This window comes from Bombus bifarius, unplaced genomic scaffold (genome assembly GCF_011952205.1).
Source record: "Bombus bifarius isolate JDL3187 unplaced genomic scaffold, Bbif_JDL3187 scf7180000008190, whole genome shotgun sequence".
Lineage (NCBI taxonomy): Eukaryota > Metazoa > Arthropoda > Insecta > Hymenoptera > Apidae > Bombus > Bombus bifarius.
In genome coordinates, this window is record NW_022884499.1 from 1,438,177 (window position 1) to 1,453,123 (window position 14,947).

The following is a 14,947-nucleotide window of genomic DNA, read 5'->3' on the forward strand; positions in this document are numbered from 1 at the left end:
TTGTTGTCGCAAGACGGAAGAAAAATCAGTCCGAAAAGGCGAACTGTCTTGCAGGAAGTATCGAGGCCCCTTAACGGGATCCTCCCATTGGCCATCTATCATAAATTATACATTATATCGTGTAAGAGGCGGCCCACGTGGCGGCGAATCGTAGAGTGCAACGATGCGTCTTTTTTTGGCCTGTATAATAATTTATGTTCCGCTGTAACGCAGTTGAATATCGATTCCCGCTCGTATAAAAACATTTAATTATAATATGGAATTGCCGTTTTAATTTGCGCCGTGATATTTCAGTGATTTTTCTGTTTACACACGTCTCCATCTGGTTTCGTGTGTATCTGACGTCGCATCCGCTTATTAATCGTGAAAACTCAATTATGTATATCGTCAAGGTAGCAATTTTCGAGAGACATGCCAATTTGTTTTACTACGTTATAAAGTCTTCGAAGTTATCAATTTTTAATTGTCCGCGCGATATATCTTTCGTGACTTTAATACACAGTTCATGAATTTTGAAGGAATTTTTACGATCAAAATGAAGTTTAATTATCAAATTATATTTCAAGGATACCAAGGACGAGCTACAAACTTCCACAAAACTAATCGACTGCATTTTATGGTGGGTGACAGCAGTTAATTGATTAAATTACCTATTGAGACTACGCTATTTAATTCTTGAGTGAATTAATAAGGGGTACCAACATGTTTCTATAGAAACTAATCCTGTACGACAAGGAAAAGCGTGGGCATGTCGAATTGGAAGAGTAATAGAAGACGACTGTAACTAATTACAAAGTAACGAAAGACGTCCAGTAAAACCGATAGTCGGTGCCATTTTATGACACCGTGAAATTAACTTCCTTGCACTTCAAAAAAGTTGTGGTTAATGTTTAAGAGGATAATTACGAGACGATAGAATGAAGTGCTTATGTAAGTATGTATATGTATATATGTTTACTTCGTTGACGCTTCGTTGATTGATGATCCTCAATTTGTATGGTAAATATGCAAGCATGATCGTTGTAAGCTGTTGAACAATATATAACATTAAATTTGTCTTCCACGTACATATCATCGAGATAATGGATTGCGTCTCTGAATTATATTAAAAGATAAAGAAAGATAAAGAGTATATAAATAAAGTGTCTTTTATTTTTCTCTCACAAAAAAGGAAGCAAGAAACTCTAATTCGTATTATAACTTTTATCTTTCGAAGAGATAATTTTCCAACTCCCGACTACTAGCATTGTCCATGAACATACTACAAAGTGTTTGAAAATTCGATATATTTTATACGAAGAAACGTTTACGCCACCATTCCGCTGGATTCTCTCAGTCGACTCTCTTAACGCGCTGTCCGCTGACTTAATTAGGCAATCCAGTGCCGCCGGTAAAATACGACGGTGGTTATTTACGTTCATTGAGCGCCGAAATAAGCGGCGCACGATGTCCAGCCGCGACTTGACAAAAAGCGTGTCGGTTATTCTGTTCTCTCGGTTGCACAATAAGAAAATCGATACGATGGCTTCGACTTGACCCCTCGACGGGTTCCTCGATAACGGTGTATCATCGTAATACACGATTTGCCGATAGATCAGAATGGATGCAATACATTTTTCGGAACGCGTCCCATGCTCTTCGTTACTAGTAATTTATGTACGATTTAGAGAACGAATCGCGGTTTCTACGTAGAAAGGAGTGCAGTCGAAGTGAGTTGCATGAACAAAGCTTTTCGCGTCGTAAATTCACCAGGCGAATTCTGGCCAAACGGCGATAGCGTGAAATCGCGTGCGAATCAACGTACTGCCCGCGCCGTGCCGTCGCGAACCAATCGTAAAAATCCGTCACCGTGAATTATCTCCCCGATAGTTCTGATGTCAGCTGCCTGAATTTTCAATTGGTTGTTTGAATTCTTGAGTTTTAGAAATTTAGCAATTTTAAAATTATTGATCTAATATTTAGTAATTTGCAAATTTTTTTACTAAAAATTTAAAGATTTGAAAGTTATCGGTTGGAAATTATGTGATTTGGGGATTTTTGGTTGGAAATTTAGTGGCTTGAATCAGTTTACAGATTAACAGTTTAGATTAGAGCTCAGATTGGTCAGCTATCGACTGAATTACGTATTCTTCTCTTGATTTGCATCAACTGCTCAACGGAATGCTCATATACGTTACATCATTAGAATAGATTTTGCCGCATTAGATCTAACAGCGATCTGTCTTTCTCTCATTTAGTCTTTTTTCCGAAATTTGTTTTTATATTCTAATATTTTAACGATATAACATTTTCATGCATATTCCATCATCCGAACAATTTACAGAAAATCATGTTTTATTTTATACGTAACAGTTTGTTGTATAAATATACAACAGCTATACATAAAATTGTTTACTTATGTTAAATCTTTAACAACAGAGTACTTATTTGTTTGTAGAAATTATCTGCTACAGCAAATAACATTCAAATATTGCATTCAACCTGTTGATCCATAACTTAAAACCTTCAACTAATTTTTAGTACGCGAGAAAGTATATTACTCGTCTTTGCTGTGAGCTTCTGAGTAACAACAAATTAAACATATAATATAACAAAAATCATATCATACGATTGCGTTTAACAGGCTGCATTTTCTTCTTATTAAATCGAATTTTGTCATACTCTTTCCCATCTGATAAAGACAACATTTTATCTTTGTTGCTCATTGCTGTAGACGTATCTGCAATATATTCACTTCCGATATCAATTGCATTAGATAACTCAGCAAATAAGCAATAATTACCATTATTACATAATTCATTATAACACGCTTTCGAATACAAACTACTGAGAATTTAATTACTTTAGTTTGGTTTATTAAAGTATTTAGAGTTTAATTAAAATGACAAAATTATATACCTTCGGAAGATTTTCGTGTCATATAGTTACGCACTTTTCCAAACCATCCATCATTTAGTCTTTCTCGATATTTAGGAGTGGTAAATGTATATAATAACGGATTGACTGCACTGTTCACGGGTAATACAAAGACTACTACCCATGCGTGAAAATCAGCTACAACAAAATATTCAACTAGAGGGATGAAGTAAATCTAACCTTTATATGCGGAAAAATATGAAAAATATTTACATCATATATATGTATATAAATTATATATAACTACGCAATTTTACAATATTTAAATATTAAATAGGCCGATAATTTCTTACACATTCTTATATTTAAAACTTCAATTTACCTTAAATGTCTATTTTTAATATGCAACATAGGAAAAATGCATTTGTTACTGCTGATTATGAATCAAATTATCGTTAATAAATTATTACGTATTACTAGAGGTGTATAGTCAATTAAGCCTAAGAATTTATGGACTAATTTGCATCAGAAAATTTCACATTTGTTTTACGGACTAGACAATAATTCGTTAATTAGAACCACAATTAGAACTGTCATAAGTATTAAAACAGCAGACAACAGGAAGGAATTAGTAATACTAATGCAGATAATTTACCTGAAATAGGATACTTCATCATAGCTCTAATCTTCAAAACGATAATTGGTGCCCAGCAGGCTGCATCCGTTAGAACGATAAGAAAAAATCGTAAGGCGAATTCGGAATCGCCAACAGACAAAGAACAGGCGTGTCTCGTTTTCCAAATGCTCAGAAACATACCCGTGTAAGCGTAACCAATCGTAAGCAGCCTGTAATGCGAACAGTAATCTTTACAATTGCTTCTTATTATACATAAGAAAAAAAATTTATTGTACTGGTGAACTACTTTTAAGATCGTTGTTTCTTTAATGTTGATCGTGTCTGCTTACCCCATAAGGTTTAATCCCAAGAAGACGAAGGCCGAATATTCCCATCCAATTAAGTACGGATCGTCAATGTGCAAGGGGAAACACATTCCATTTACGCCGTAAAATCTCGTGCTGCTTCGCCACAGAATCACTTTCGAATGAGTTACAATTAGTTTCAGAATGCTGTCCTTTCTTCTGTTATCTCTGCGTAGTAGCTACAGCGGGGAACTTTATACATGCAATAATTGTTTGCAACAGAATAAACATTTGATTATACTTGGTGCACATGGTATGTTAAAAAGAAATTTTTTTTTAATTCCAGGACAGACAAAAATTTGAGGAATCCACTTTGACCGTGTGATATTCGCTTCTTTACTTTGGTAACCTAACATAACGTGAGTATAAATTAATTATGTGCTTATAAATATCCTAACCTATATAAGAATTAAAACTTACGACTTGGAAATTTCTGTAATTATAATAAAGTAAAGATTTTTCATCGCGTGAAAATTTAAGAAAGTCTCAGTATATGTGTACTTGTTACAAGAAATACAATTATTCAGAAACTTCTACTACTGTCCCTTTCACTTTTAATGCAAAATAGAAATAGTTTAATAAATTTCCCAAAAGAGTCTAATAAAACATCTAATAATCAACAATTACATACGCACTTTCAAATCTACTATACGTTACTAGCTTTTGAATAATCAGAACAATAGACGCAACGCAACGTTTAATTGATTCACAAATTGACGAAATAAGAGCATGCTGTCTGGTTCGTATCATAACCGATGGGTTAACAAGCGATCGGACATCTTGACAGGTTATTAGATATTATTACCAATGATGCCGAGGTCCATGGACAAATAAGAAACATGGAGACGAACCTGGCACGAGAGCAAGGGTAATTCCTGTGATCCAAATGATGATCATCGATGCAGTTGCCGTATGCGGTGCCATGGTACGGTGACCTTTCAGTGGAGCTGCTATTAGCATATATCGTTCCAGAGACATGAACGACAGGATCAATACTGAAACCTTGACGGATCATTTTTATTTCAATATATTAACGACCAGCCATTCGTTTTCTTCAAATACGTTTCGTCTGACTCGCACAAAAGTTTCATGGATATTATAAGGAATAAAAATCCGTATAATCCGGTATAAAAGTTAAATAATGTACATGAGGCTTTTAAAATATTAGGAAAGCGAAAAACACTTTAATACAAAAGATACTGTTATAAATATTAAACTGAATATTAATTAAATTTTATATGAGAAATTTCGTAACATTTAAAAGTAGATACCATTGAGTACTCAGATTTCAAAAATAGATACATTTATGGTAAAAATTTTATTTAAAGATTTGAAATAAAATATAATTGATAAGTATACCTCTAAAGATGTCATTGCCAATAGTCCTACAAAGGTACAATACCACGAAGACATCCATGAACTGGCGACTTGATTGTAATTATCGCGAAATGTTATGTCTGCTATAGCGATTATGAATAGATATAGCCCCATCAACATGTCGGAAACTGTAAAAAGATTATAAAATTTCTATAACTATCACGCTTGTATGATTCAGTGATTTATGATGGACAATATTGAAACTAAATGACATTGATGTGTCATTTTTATAGCATATTCGATAAACGAGACCGGCATTTTATATCCCTTTAAATAAATATTTGATGTATTTTATATACCTGTCCATACATCAAATAATAGGAATCTTGTCTAATTTTTCTCGAACGCGCATAAAAAAATTTTTTAAATATTGAACATTTTTTTATTTGATATTGATAATATTTATTATTCTTAAAATTAAATAACGTGTAAGTATATACATATGGATTTAATACCTATATTAAATAATTTTTAAGATATAACGTACCTGCTAGATTTCGGATAATAATGGTTAATACGCGATTCTCATCCTTGGCTGTGAATCTCCCCCAAAGAACAAGCACGTTACTCGTACAAGTTACACACGAAATTACCCATACTGCTGCTCGTAATAAAGTTTTATCGAGCAAATGGGATAACGACGATACTCCTGCATAGAAGATTCAATCAATCTCGAATTAATCGTCCGATTATATTGATATTTCTTTTACTAATATTGCAAATTTTTAAGGAAGTAATAATGTTCATAAATATATGAGAATGTTTGCTAGCATTGTGTAAATATGTATTACTACATATTTTATAGGTGTTATTAAAATCATCAGTGATATTATAATAGCTATAACCTTTTAAGCCATTTAATGAACTAATAACAGACCCATAATTCATTGACGACCGTTTAGGTATTTTATGGGAATTGAACGGTATCAAAACCATTTAAATTAATGATCATGGTAAACTATAATTATTTAATGACGAACCAAACAACATTCCCCAACATAACATATAAAGTAATTGTAGCTGAATATCATAACTGAATATATAAAAATTATTTAAAAACAATCTATCATTTTTTATGTTTTTCAAATTCTTACCGTCACTAGCGGGTCGACATCGTTTTGCTTTCGGCGCGTAAGTCGCACAATAATGAAATTTCTTGAAGTAGCTAAAAAGTAATATGAATCATCATAAGAAATCAACGATGTAGTTCATTGCATTCACAAAATAACAATGTCCGATGACAAATATATTGACAGGAGTTTCACTTACAAAGGAAAGTAGTTTGTCTGACACAATACGGATAAATCTACTTACACGAAGTCCAATTGCTTGAACAGTGTGAACGCGTTTTTTGGTAATGCATCCAAATTTATACCTTCCAGATCTCTAAAATTTTCATGAAATTAGTTATTTACTTTGATAGAAATTTTACAATATAAAAATTAATACAATAAATTATAGAAATAATATGTTCTAAACTTATTAAAAGAATCTTAATGCTAAAACTTACAGAGAGTCCAGTCTTGTCAATGGACTCAACACGGCCATCGGTAAATTATAAAAGCGATTGTAACCTAATTGTCTGCAATAAATATAAATATAATCCAATAATTTTCGAAAATTATTCCATTTCATTGCTTGATAATTCTGTCTTTACGCGTGCTTTAATTCTACCACAAAACCACGATAATCACATTAGCTATTCGTATCAGCCTTATTTTCGTACGTGTCGGCATAATAAATAAAAGTTTTAACATCAGCATACGTGACGTTCCTCTCGTTTGCTTTTCTAACACCGTGCGTTCGACGGTAAATATCAGGTAAATATGTTGCAAGCACGCGCGTAGCTTAAGACGTGTAGCGTTACAATTTATGTGGATACCGGTGCCTCGTATACTTACAACCTCGTCAGATTTTTTAACGGTTGGAATACATTCAGCGGGACGGTCGTTATTTCGTTGAACGCCAAATTACTGAAAGGGAAAAGATCCGTTTTGCACGATGCACAGTGATGTACGAGGGACATAACTTCGTTACATTGCCATAACGAGTATTCGCAAATTGAGGTAACGCGAGGAACTTACAGTTCGACTAGCTGCTCCAAATTTCGGAACGTGTCCTCTTCGATTGTCTTTATTTTGTTCTTTTGCATACTCCTGGCCAATGGTTGATGTTGCTTGTTAGTTTAAAGTCAGTAAAAAGTATTACTTAATTCCTTAATATAATTTATTAGTAACACTTTTTTATGCAAAATTATAAAGTTTAATAGGAAATATTTTGCTACGGTAGACATCATTACTTTAATTTTTAATTAAAAAAGAAATATTAAGATTAATTATTAATATTAACGAAACAATTGAAATAAAACGAATAACAAGAATTACGTCATTAGTGTATTTGCGACTGCGATTAGAATAAATAAATTACTAATAACAGTTGTAAATATGAAACGTGTATAGGAGTTAAAGGATTAATTTTCTATATTTGTTATTTACTTACGTACGTACAGTAATTTTAATGATGGACATCCAGCGAACAAAGTATCGGGTATTGATTCAAAATTATTTTCATCTAACAATCTGAAATTGTATAGAACGAAATCAGTTTCGATATTTCAATTTCAACGAAACGATGAAGCGTTAACTTACATCTCGCTTAATACCGGCAATTCTGGCAACTTCAGTCCTTTCGAAGTTAATTGATTTTCATTCAAATTTCTATAATAATGTAACAAATTAACATAAGATTAAAATCGTACAAAATTTCTACAAAATTATAATTTATGTTAAATGACACACATGAAGTTTAAAGCAATGCTCCCTTCTAAGTCTGAAAAATCTGCGACAGTGATTCTGTTCTTATTGGCCCTCAAAGATTCCAAGTTGGTTAAACCAGCAAAATGTCCAGGCAGAAATTCGCTAATTTGATTGTTATCCAAAGCTCTGTTCATAAAATACACATTATGTATATTACATTAAAATTGTGTAATTACTAATTTTCTAATAGCATTGAAGATTTAATTAAAAGTATTTATACTCACAGCCAAAACAACTTAGTCAAATTAAGAAAAGCTCCTTTTTCTAGCTCGTGTATATTACTACCATCAAGATATCTGAAAAATTATGTTTTCTTATCAAAAATATATTTATGCGATACTTGTGAAAAAAAATGCACAAAGTAAATAAGAATCTTAGAAACTCACAGTATACGGATTTCTGAGTATTGCGCAAAGGCGCCCATTGGCACGCGTTTAATCGAGCTATCATACAGAGTTCTAAAAAATTAATCACAATAATTAAGAACAATTCACTAGCGCGATAAAAATAAAAAAAGTGTATACTTTACGAAAGATTCCAGTTTTTTAATACTTAAAAACCGTACATGGAAGTAGTTTGAGAAGATAGGTTTCTCGGAATTTCCGAGTAGTCGTGACAAGTGGCGCGACACTTCACGTACTTACAACCGACAGGAATGTCGGTGGCATCTACGAAGAAGAGGAAAACACGTAAATTACCAATTCTTATCTCGTCCATTGCGTTTTGCGGTTTATCGTCGCATTTTTATTTCTGTTATTCGATATTGTGTTCCGTTGTTCGATAAATTATGGATATTGCATTACCACAAACGAACTCGCTTACAGGTTCGGAATCTCTGTCACTGCCAAACCAGTCCAATACACCGTGATAATCATCTGCATACAAAGTAACACTTTTTATATTGCCCCGTTCGGTATTGCATTTATACTGTATAAAAGGGACACGTATATAAAAATGTCAAACATCGTAACTAAATTTTAAATTTAATTCGTTCTTGCCCGAAAAAGGAGTATCTCGATATGTTCAATACGATCGTGCAACACGGAAGTATCATATTCGAACTATAAATTATTCAAAGATCTTTTTGTAATGGACCTCTTTGTCGTGAAAATTAAAATGGATGTAGTAATTAATGAACTAACAGCAATTTTGTTCGTCATCCCCGTGAGGACATTGGCTTTGTGAGTCGCACCAATTTCTCTGTGGTAGACAAATTGTGGTATTGTAACAAAGGAACGTTCCTACTGGGCAAGTATCTGGAATTAGGAAAATCAAATTATCAGCAATTATCGAACGATATGAGTTCGAATAACACAATGTAAATGTCACGAATGAAGGATAATTTAGATCGATTACCCGTTTCCAAATGTAAGACGGTATATTACTGCTTCTAGGTAATTGTTCAATCGTTTAAGTTCTCTATTTTTTATAAATGCAAATATATAATTATAAATGTGAAGTAATATGTAATTGTTAGGGAACAATTTATTGGATTGTTGTCGTTTGTAAGATTTATCAAATATGAAGCTTAAGATTTATTAATGAAACTTCTTATTAATTATCAGAAGTGTGACATTATAAAATATTACCGAATCGTTTCAAAAAAATCTTACTATTTCCTATAACACTTAGAAGATGTTTATGATATTTTGAATATTGATCTCTTTAATAATACGTTTTATTCAGGGTACAAATAAGGGTATAAAACGTACATTGTACGTACCTTTATGAAGCTTAAGTCTTTCAATTAGCAATAATATAACTTAACAAAACAAATATTTTATTATCCAATAACTAAATTATCTACTTCGAAGAAATGTACTATCAAACTACAAGACTAACAAATTAAAAGAATTTCTGACAATGAATGAATTTTTAACGATGCTATATCATAACGAATCAACTTTTAACGATATTATATCATAATGAATGAAATCACATACCTTGATTAAAATAATACATCAGCCCTGATAACAGGCACAAGGTCGCGATTAAAAATGCGCCGATAGCACCGATGCGTTTGTACCTCATTTCGGAACACGAACGTTTCGATCTTTAAAACGATCTAGCGCCTCTGTGTTCCACGAACTTCCGTGTTTTCCCTTGCATGAACAACGTTTTCCACGTGCACTCGGTACAACGACTGCATGACACTGGTTGCATTCACTAACTCCGTCGCAAGCTCCGGCGTCACGCACACGCGCTCTTCATCGTCCGCGAATGAGGATTTCTTGCCGTTTGCTGCTAGGCATTTCACTTCAAATTACATCGATCGATTGTCTTCACGATTGTTATATCATAGGCGAACGAACGATTTGGTCGGAAAAGTTCCTTGCAATAAGAAACAAAAGTAGTATGGTGAATATTGATGGACTTGTTTCTTGTAAAGATATAATATTTGACTGAATTAATAGTTGGTTAGTAGCGGTAGAAGAAATGTTGGTAAAATTATTGGACAGTATGTGAATTGAAAACATGTAACAGAATTAGGCAGAATTCGCAGGTGTAGGTTTTATTGGATTATTTACAGGGTAATTCGCAAATTCTTTTGAAAATTTGTTACTTCTCCTGTTCTTTCTTTTAAGTAAATTTTGGCATTCGTTTCTCGTATGGATTTGTATGTACAAGTCTACATAAATATACAGAGAAGCTCTGTGCTTTTGGCATTCTAGGAAAAATATAATCCTATTTTCTTTGTAACATATTAAATAACATACTAAATAAACTTGCTTTTTGACAAAATGAATTTATTTCTTTTCGAGTGTACAGAATATTAACACTTACATTAATACCACTTTAACGCCGCGCTATGCGTTTTTATAGATTATCACTGTTATATTAACTGTTACATAATATTATAGAAATTTATTCTAGTCAATACAATGTTGCACCTCAGACCAACGTTACAAATTAAATGTTACGTATTTTATCTTAAACTCGAACTTTTCGAACGAAAGAAACGCAGGTGTAAGAAAATAATAGCGCCTTCACCGCGAGCGCAAGAAAAAAGTTACTAATTGCAAATGGCGGAGGAGATAGTAATTGGTCTATTACGTGTTCGCTATCAAAGTTTACTTTCGAAGTTCACTTACGATTGTCGCTTCAAACTTCCTAACGTATGCAGATACGTCGGTGACAAAATTGCGACAGCGATTCGAACAATTCGCATCAATGGCGTGTCGCGCCTCGAGACGACAGCGATCAGAGAATATGTAATCACTCATTAATAGACAATTAATATCGATCGAAAAGACTCACGAGAATCTCTAATTTTCCGATACAAACTGTCTCTTCTCTACTGTCTTTATGAAAAGTCTAATTACCGGCTATAAGAGAAGTATCACAAATTCAGGAACTTTTTTTTCCACTATTGATCAAATATATCAAATATACATACTTAAAGAGCAACTGAATTCTTACGAATCGTATCAAAAGCTATAACACTAGTTCCTTTTGTCATGTGTTATTCTACCATCCTTCAATATGTACATCGGATTACAGTTGACACGAAAAGGATCTTAATCTCCATAAATTACAATATACATGACATTTGAAAAAAGAGTAATATCTCGACAATTGTAATTCGATACTGTAGCTCAAGTCCTCAAGCTAAAAGTCTTGAGTCAAGTTGTCACGTCTTTAAGAATGAAGAAGCCGATATCGTCGTATGTAGAACTGTTCTACGACGAGAACGTGATCTCGTGGAGCAAACGACTCTTGAACTTATCTGGGCTATGGCCGCATAATCGTAACGATGTTCGATTTTTCTTCTACATTACGTACGTCGTGATCTTCACCTGGTTGGAGATTGTGACTCTGCTGCAGAATATACACGACCTTGAGAAGACACTGAAGAATATCACGCTATCGTTCCCGACCATCTTGATAGTACTGAAGGCCATGATGTTTCGGTTGAATATGCATCTCGTGCTACCATTGCTAACGGTCGTGAAAAGGGACGTGAAGCTTGGATTGTATAAATCAGAAGAGGAAAGGCGAACGGTCGTTTGGTATAACGTGGCCGCCACGTTATTTTCCACCTCGTCGGTCCTGTCTTTATTCTTCGTGCCCACCTTGTTTTATGCCAAACCAATCGTCGGCTGTCTTTTATCCAGTAAGTTCAATCTGTAGTTCGGTGGTTCGTATCTATAATTCGAGAGAATAGATTGATTCTGTCGATCGACGAAGTTCAGGCTGTTGATATTCTTATTCAAAGAGGAATGATATTAGTAAGAATAATCTATTGATAATAAGTAGGAGTCAATGCGATATATGGATAGATGCTACTCTTGATTACTTTTTGATTTAGTGTCACCAAATAACTAGAGAATATATTAATATGAATTTTGTGCATATTTTTGCTTCGAAACATTTCTCTATTCCTTAAATGCTCTATATCGTCCATTGTACAAAATTTTTAAATCTAAGGGTAAAATGAATGAAGATAATTTAACAAGTAAATGTGATGCGTGAATAAGTAGGGTTTATTTTTAATTGCTTTTTGGTTTATTTTCCGTACTTTAAGTCAAGCAAAATATGTATTTGTGTGATGTCGAGCATTTCAATTCCCATCAACAAGAACTTAATTTTAAATTCGGAAATCGGTACTTGATGTTTCAAACTTAAAATGTAAAACAACGTGGATTGTGGGATGGGAAAAGTAGTAAAAGTGGCGATTTTATTAAGCCGGCAGGTATTATCAACGCGTCGCGAATACTCATGCAGGATAAATCAAGACTTTAATGCGAACTTTATCGCCCAGATCCAGGAAACGCATTCGATATCCGTATCCATACGATCACGCGTACAGTTACCTCGCATATGCAGCTTTATGGTGTTCCAAGGCGACAGTTACTTCCTTCACGATACACAAAACGGTTACGTTTTACGAGCCTGTCACAGTTTGTCGAAGATTTTGCACGACCACCGACTGTGCGATTCTCTTTTTCGCGGTCGTTTCCAGCACAGTTTCGTTCGACGGCCAAGCAAACGCGAATTTATGTACTCGATGCTCTTCTTCGGTCTTCCTTCTCTTCATTTTCGATAAGTGGTATAAGTAGTAGAATGTGAGTTTGATGGAAAAATGAATTTTTTTGTATTTTTGTACTTTTGTAAAATCAAAGCTTTTAGTATTAATATATTATTAAATATATATATGAAGTTATTAACTAATTATTATTAACTCTTCAACTACAGACGACTTTTGTAATATTGTCTATAAAATCGTGAACTGACCCTATTCGTTATATTTTGAGTATATATTTACGTTTCGTTAACATATCACATTAATTCGCAGAATTCAATAATTGTACGCTTCCTTACGAGTTACCGATGAAAGTGAATAACATTTATGAAGTGACAGGAGTACAATCATACGCTTTATTGTGCGTTTATTTAATACCAGCAAGTATGTTGTTAACAATCGGTGCAACCGGCGCGGACAGTCTTTTGGTGACGTTAACGTTTCACCTTTGTAGTCAACTTTCAATTCTGGCACGTCGTGCCAGAAATATCAGTATTGAACCGCAAATATATTCTCCAGAAATGAGAGTGCTCGTTGAGCGACACATCGAGCTTCTCCAGTAAGTCGACGAACATAAAAATAAAATTCCTTCGTTGACCTGGTACGATCTGATTGAAAATGTTATTGTTAATTTAATTGCAGACTGGCAAGTATTTTAGCAAAGGCATTTAGTTCTCTGATGTTTATACAAACATTAGGATTAATATTCTCTTTATGCATCGTGGTCTACCAATTACTCATGGTAATGATATAATTGTTTACATTTTGTAGTATTCCTGTATTTAATTTATTTGTAATTTAATTTACTTTGCAATCTTTTCTTGGTTTTTTACTGGTTTTAAGGAAGTCTTGATTATTCTGCACTCTCGATTTATTATTATTTTAAAATAAATAAGTAAAATTTTATAGACGACCGACTCTGGAGAAGACATAAATACCATACATTTTATAATTTACTCATGCGCTGTTGTACTATTAGCATTCTCCTACTGTTTCTTGGGGGAGTGTCTAATTAACGAGGTAATTATCAAAAACAATACATAGAGAAAAGTAGTTTTTATTATTTATTTCAATATTCCTCATGTTACAACCATTAAAATATAATAATTCAATAATTCAAAAATGATCACCGTAAATCGAGAAGCACACAAGTAACTAAAATTTTTATGACTTCATAATTTCAACAAAAGTACTAACTGTATCGCTTCCAGAGTAGTGAAATGCAAGTGGCTTGCTATTTCATAAACTGGTATGACTTACCGGAACAATACGCGCGATCTTTAATATTTTGTATCGCTCGATCGCAGAAACCATCATACCTTACCGCTGGCAAGTTCTATGTGTTTTCCTTAGAAACGTTTGGCGTTGTGAGTTATTTTCCAAATATAACATCACTGAATATTATTAAATTCTTGCACTAAATTTGTTTAGTACATACATAATTTACACGTTTCAACTTATTTGTAGATAGTAAAAGCATCGATGGCATATCTCTCCGTTTTGAAAAGTATTATTTGAATGATTACAAGGATCAACCCAACTTGTTGAATTTGTTGAACATATAAAAGAAACAAATTATTCGAACCATTAATTACGGATATACGACTTGATCTTATAATCGAACAGTGAAACGATAGATTCAATTCTTAAATATTAAACGTAAAGCTGTTAAACGCGCACTATAATTTTCTACTGTGATAAAAGACTCATCTTTCGTAACCTTTCAACTTCTTTAATTTCCCTTAGTAATAATCACTTTAATCAATGCAATTATATATTTCCTTCATATCCCTAAAACATTACTTTCACTATCAATCTTCTTATGATACGGTAAACGGTGTACGATCGACGATTATTAACCGAACTAGAATTAAGTGTCAGGTCTAAAAAGAAT

At 33.3% G+C, this 14,947-nt stretch overlaps 2 protein-coding genes across 2 annotated transcripts; one reads left to right on the forward strand and one right to left on the reverse strand.

Annotated features, from left to right (window-relative positions):
- Window positions 1-2,223: 2,223 nt before the first annotated feature.
- On the reverse strand, window positions 2,224-10,061 carry LOC117209687 (relaxin receptor 1). The gene is made up of 21 exons (XM_033451948.1): window positions 9,974-10,061; window positions 9,173-9,286; window positions 8,834-8,905; window positions 8,596-8,698; window positions 8,417-8,488; window positions 8,255-8,326; window positions 8,013-8,156; window positions 7,863-7,931; window positions 7,722-7,793; window positions 7,299-7,370; window positions 7,116-7,187; window positions 6,725-6,796; window positions 6,529-6,600; window positions 6,309-6,379; window positions 5,702-5,863; window positions 5,197-5,342; window positions 4,689-4,839; window positions 3,823-3,952; window positions 3,512-3,702; window positions 2,899-3,054; window positions 2,224-2,719 (listed from the first exon to the last, which is right to left on the reverse strand). The coding sequence occupies exons 1-21, from the start codon at window positions 10,059-10,061 to the stop codon at window positions 2,598-2,600; spliced, it is 2,223 nt and encodes a 740-aa protein (XP_033307839.1). The 3' UTR covers window positions 2,224-2,597.
- A 1,496-nt stretch (window positions 10,062-11,557) lies between these two features.
- On the forward strand, window positions 11,558-14,571 carry LOC117209681 (odorant receptor 2a-like). The gene is made up of 6 exons (XM_033451937.1): window positions 11,558-12,144; window positions 13,327-13,612; window positions 13,696-13,795; window positions 13,963-14,073; window positions 14,265-14,420; window positions 14,521-14,571. Exons 1-6 carry the CDS (start codon window positions 11,676-11,678, stop codon window positions 14,569-14,571), a joined length of 1,173 nt encoding a protein of 390 aa, XP_033307828.1. The 5' UTR covers window positions 11,558-11,675.
- Window positions 14,572-14,947: the final 376 nt, after the last annotated feature.

Bases quoted from the DNA above. Each gene is read 5' to 3' on its own strand.
- LOC117209681 (XM_033451937.1), top strand. From the start codon at position 11,676: ATGAAGAAGCCGATATCGTCGTATGTAGAACTGTTCTACGACGAGAAC. The intron at 13,613-13,695 runs GTAAGTCGACGA...ATTTAATTGCAG, and splicing joins CGACACATCGAGCTTCTCCA to ACTGGCAAGTATTTTAGCAA. The intron at 13,796-13,962 runs GTAATGATATAA...AAAATTTTATAG, and splicing joins TGGTCTACCAATTACTCATG to ACGACCGACTCTGGAGAAGA.
- LOC117209687 (XM_033451948.1), bottom strand. From the start codon at position 10,061: ATGAGGTACAAACGCATCGGTGCTATCGGCGCATTTTTAATCGCGACC. The intron at 3,953-4,688 runs GTTCGTCTCCAT...CTCATTCGAAAG, and splicing joins TACCCTTGCTCTCGTGCCAG to TGATTCTGTGGCGAAGCAGC. The intron at 3,055-3,511 runs GTAAATTATCTG...ATTTTGTTGTAG, and splicing joins GATGAAGTATCCTATTTCAG to CTGATTTTCACGCATGGGTA.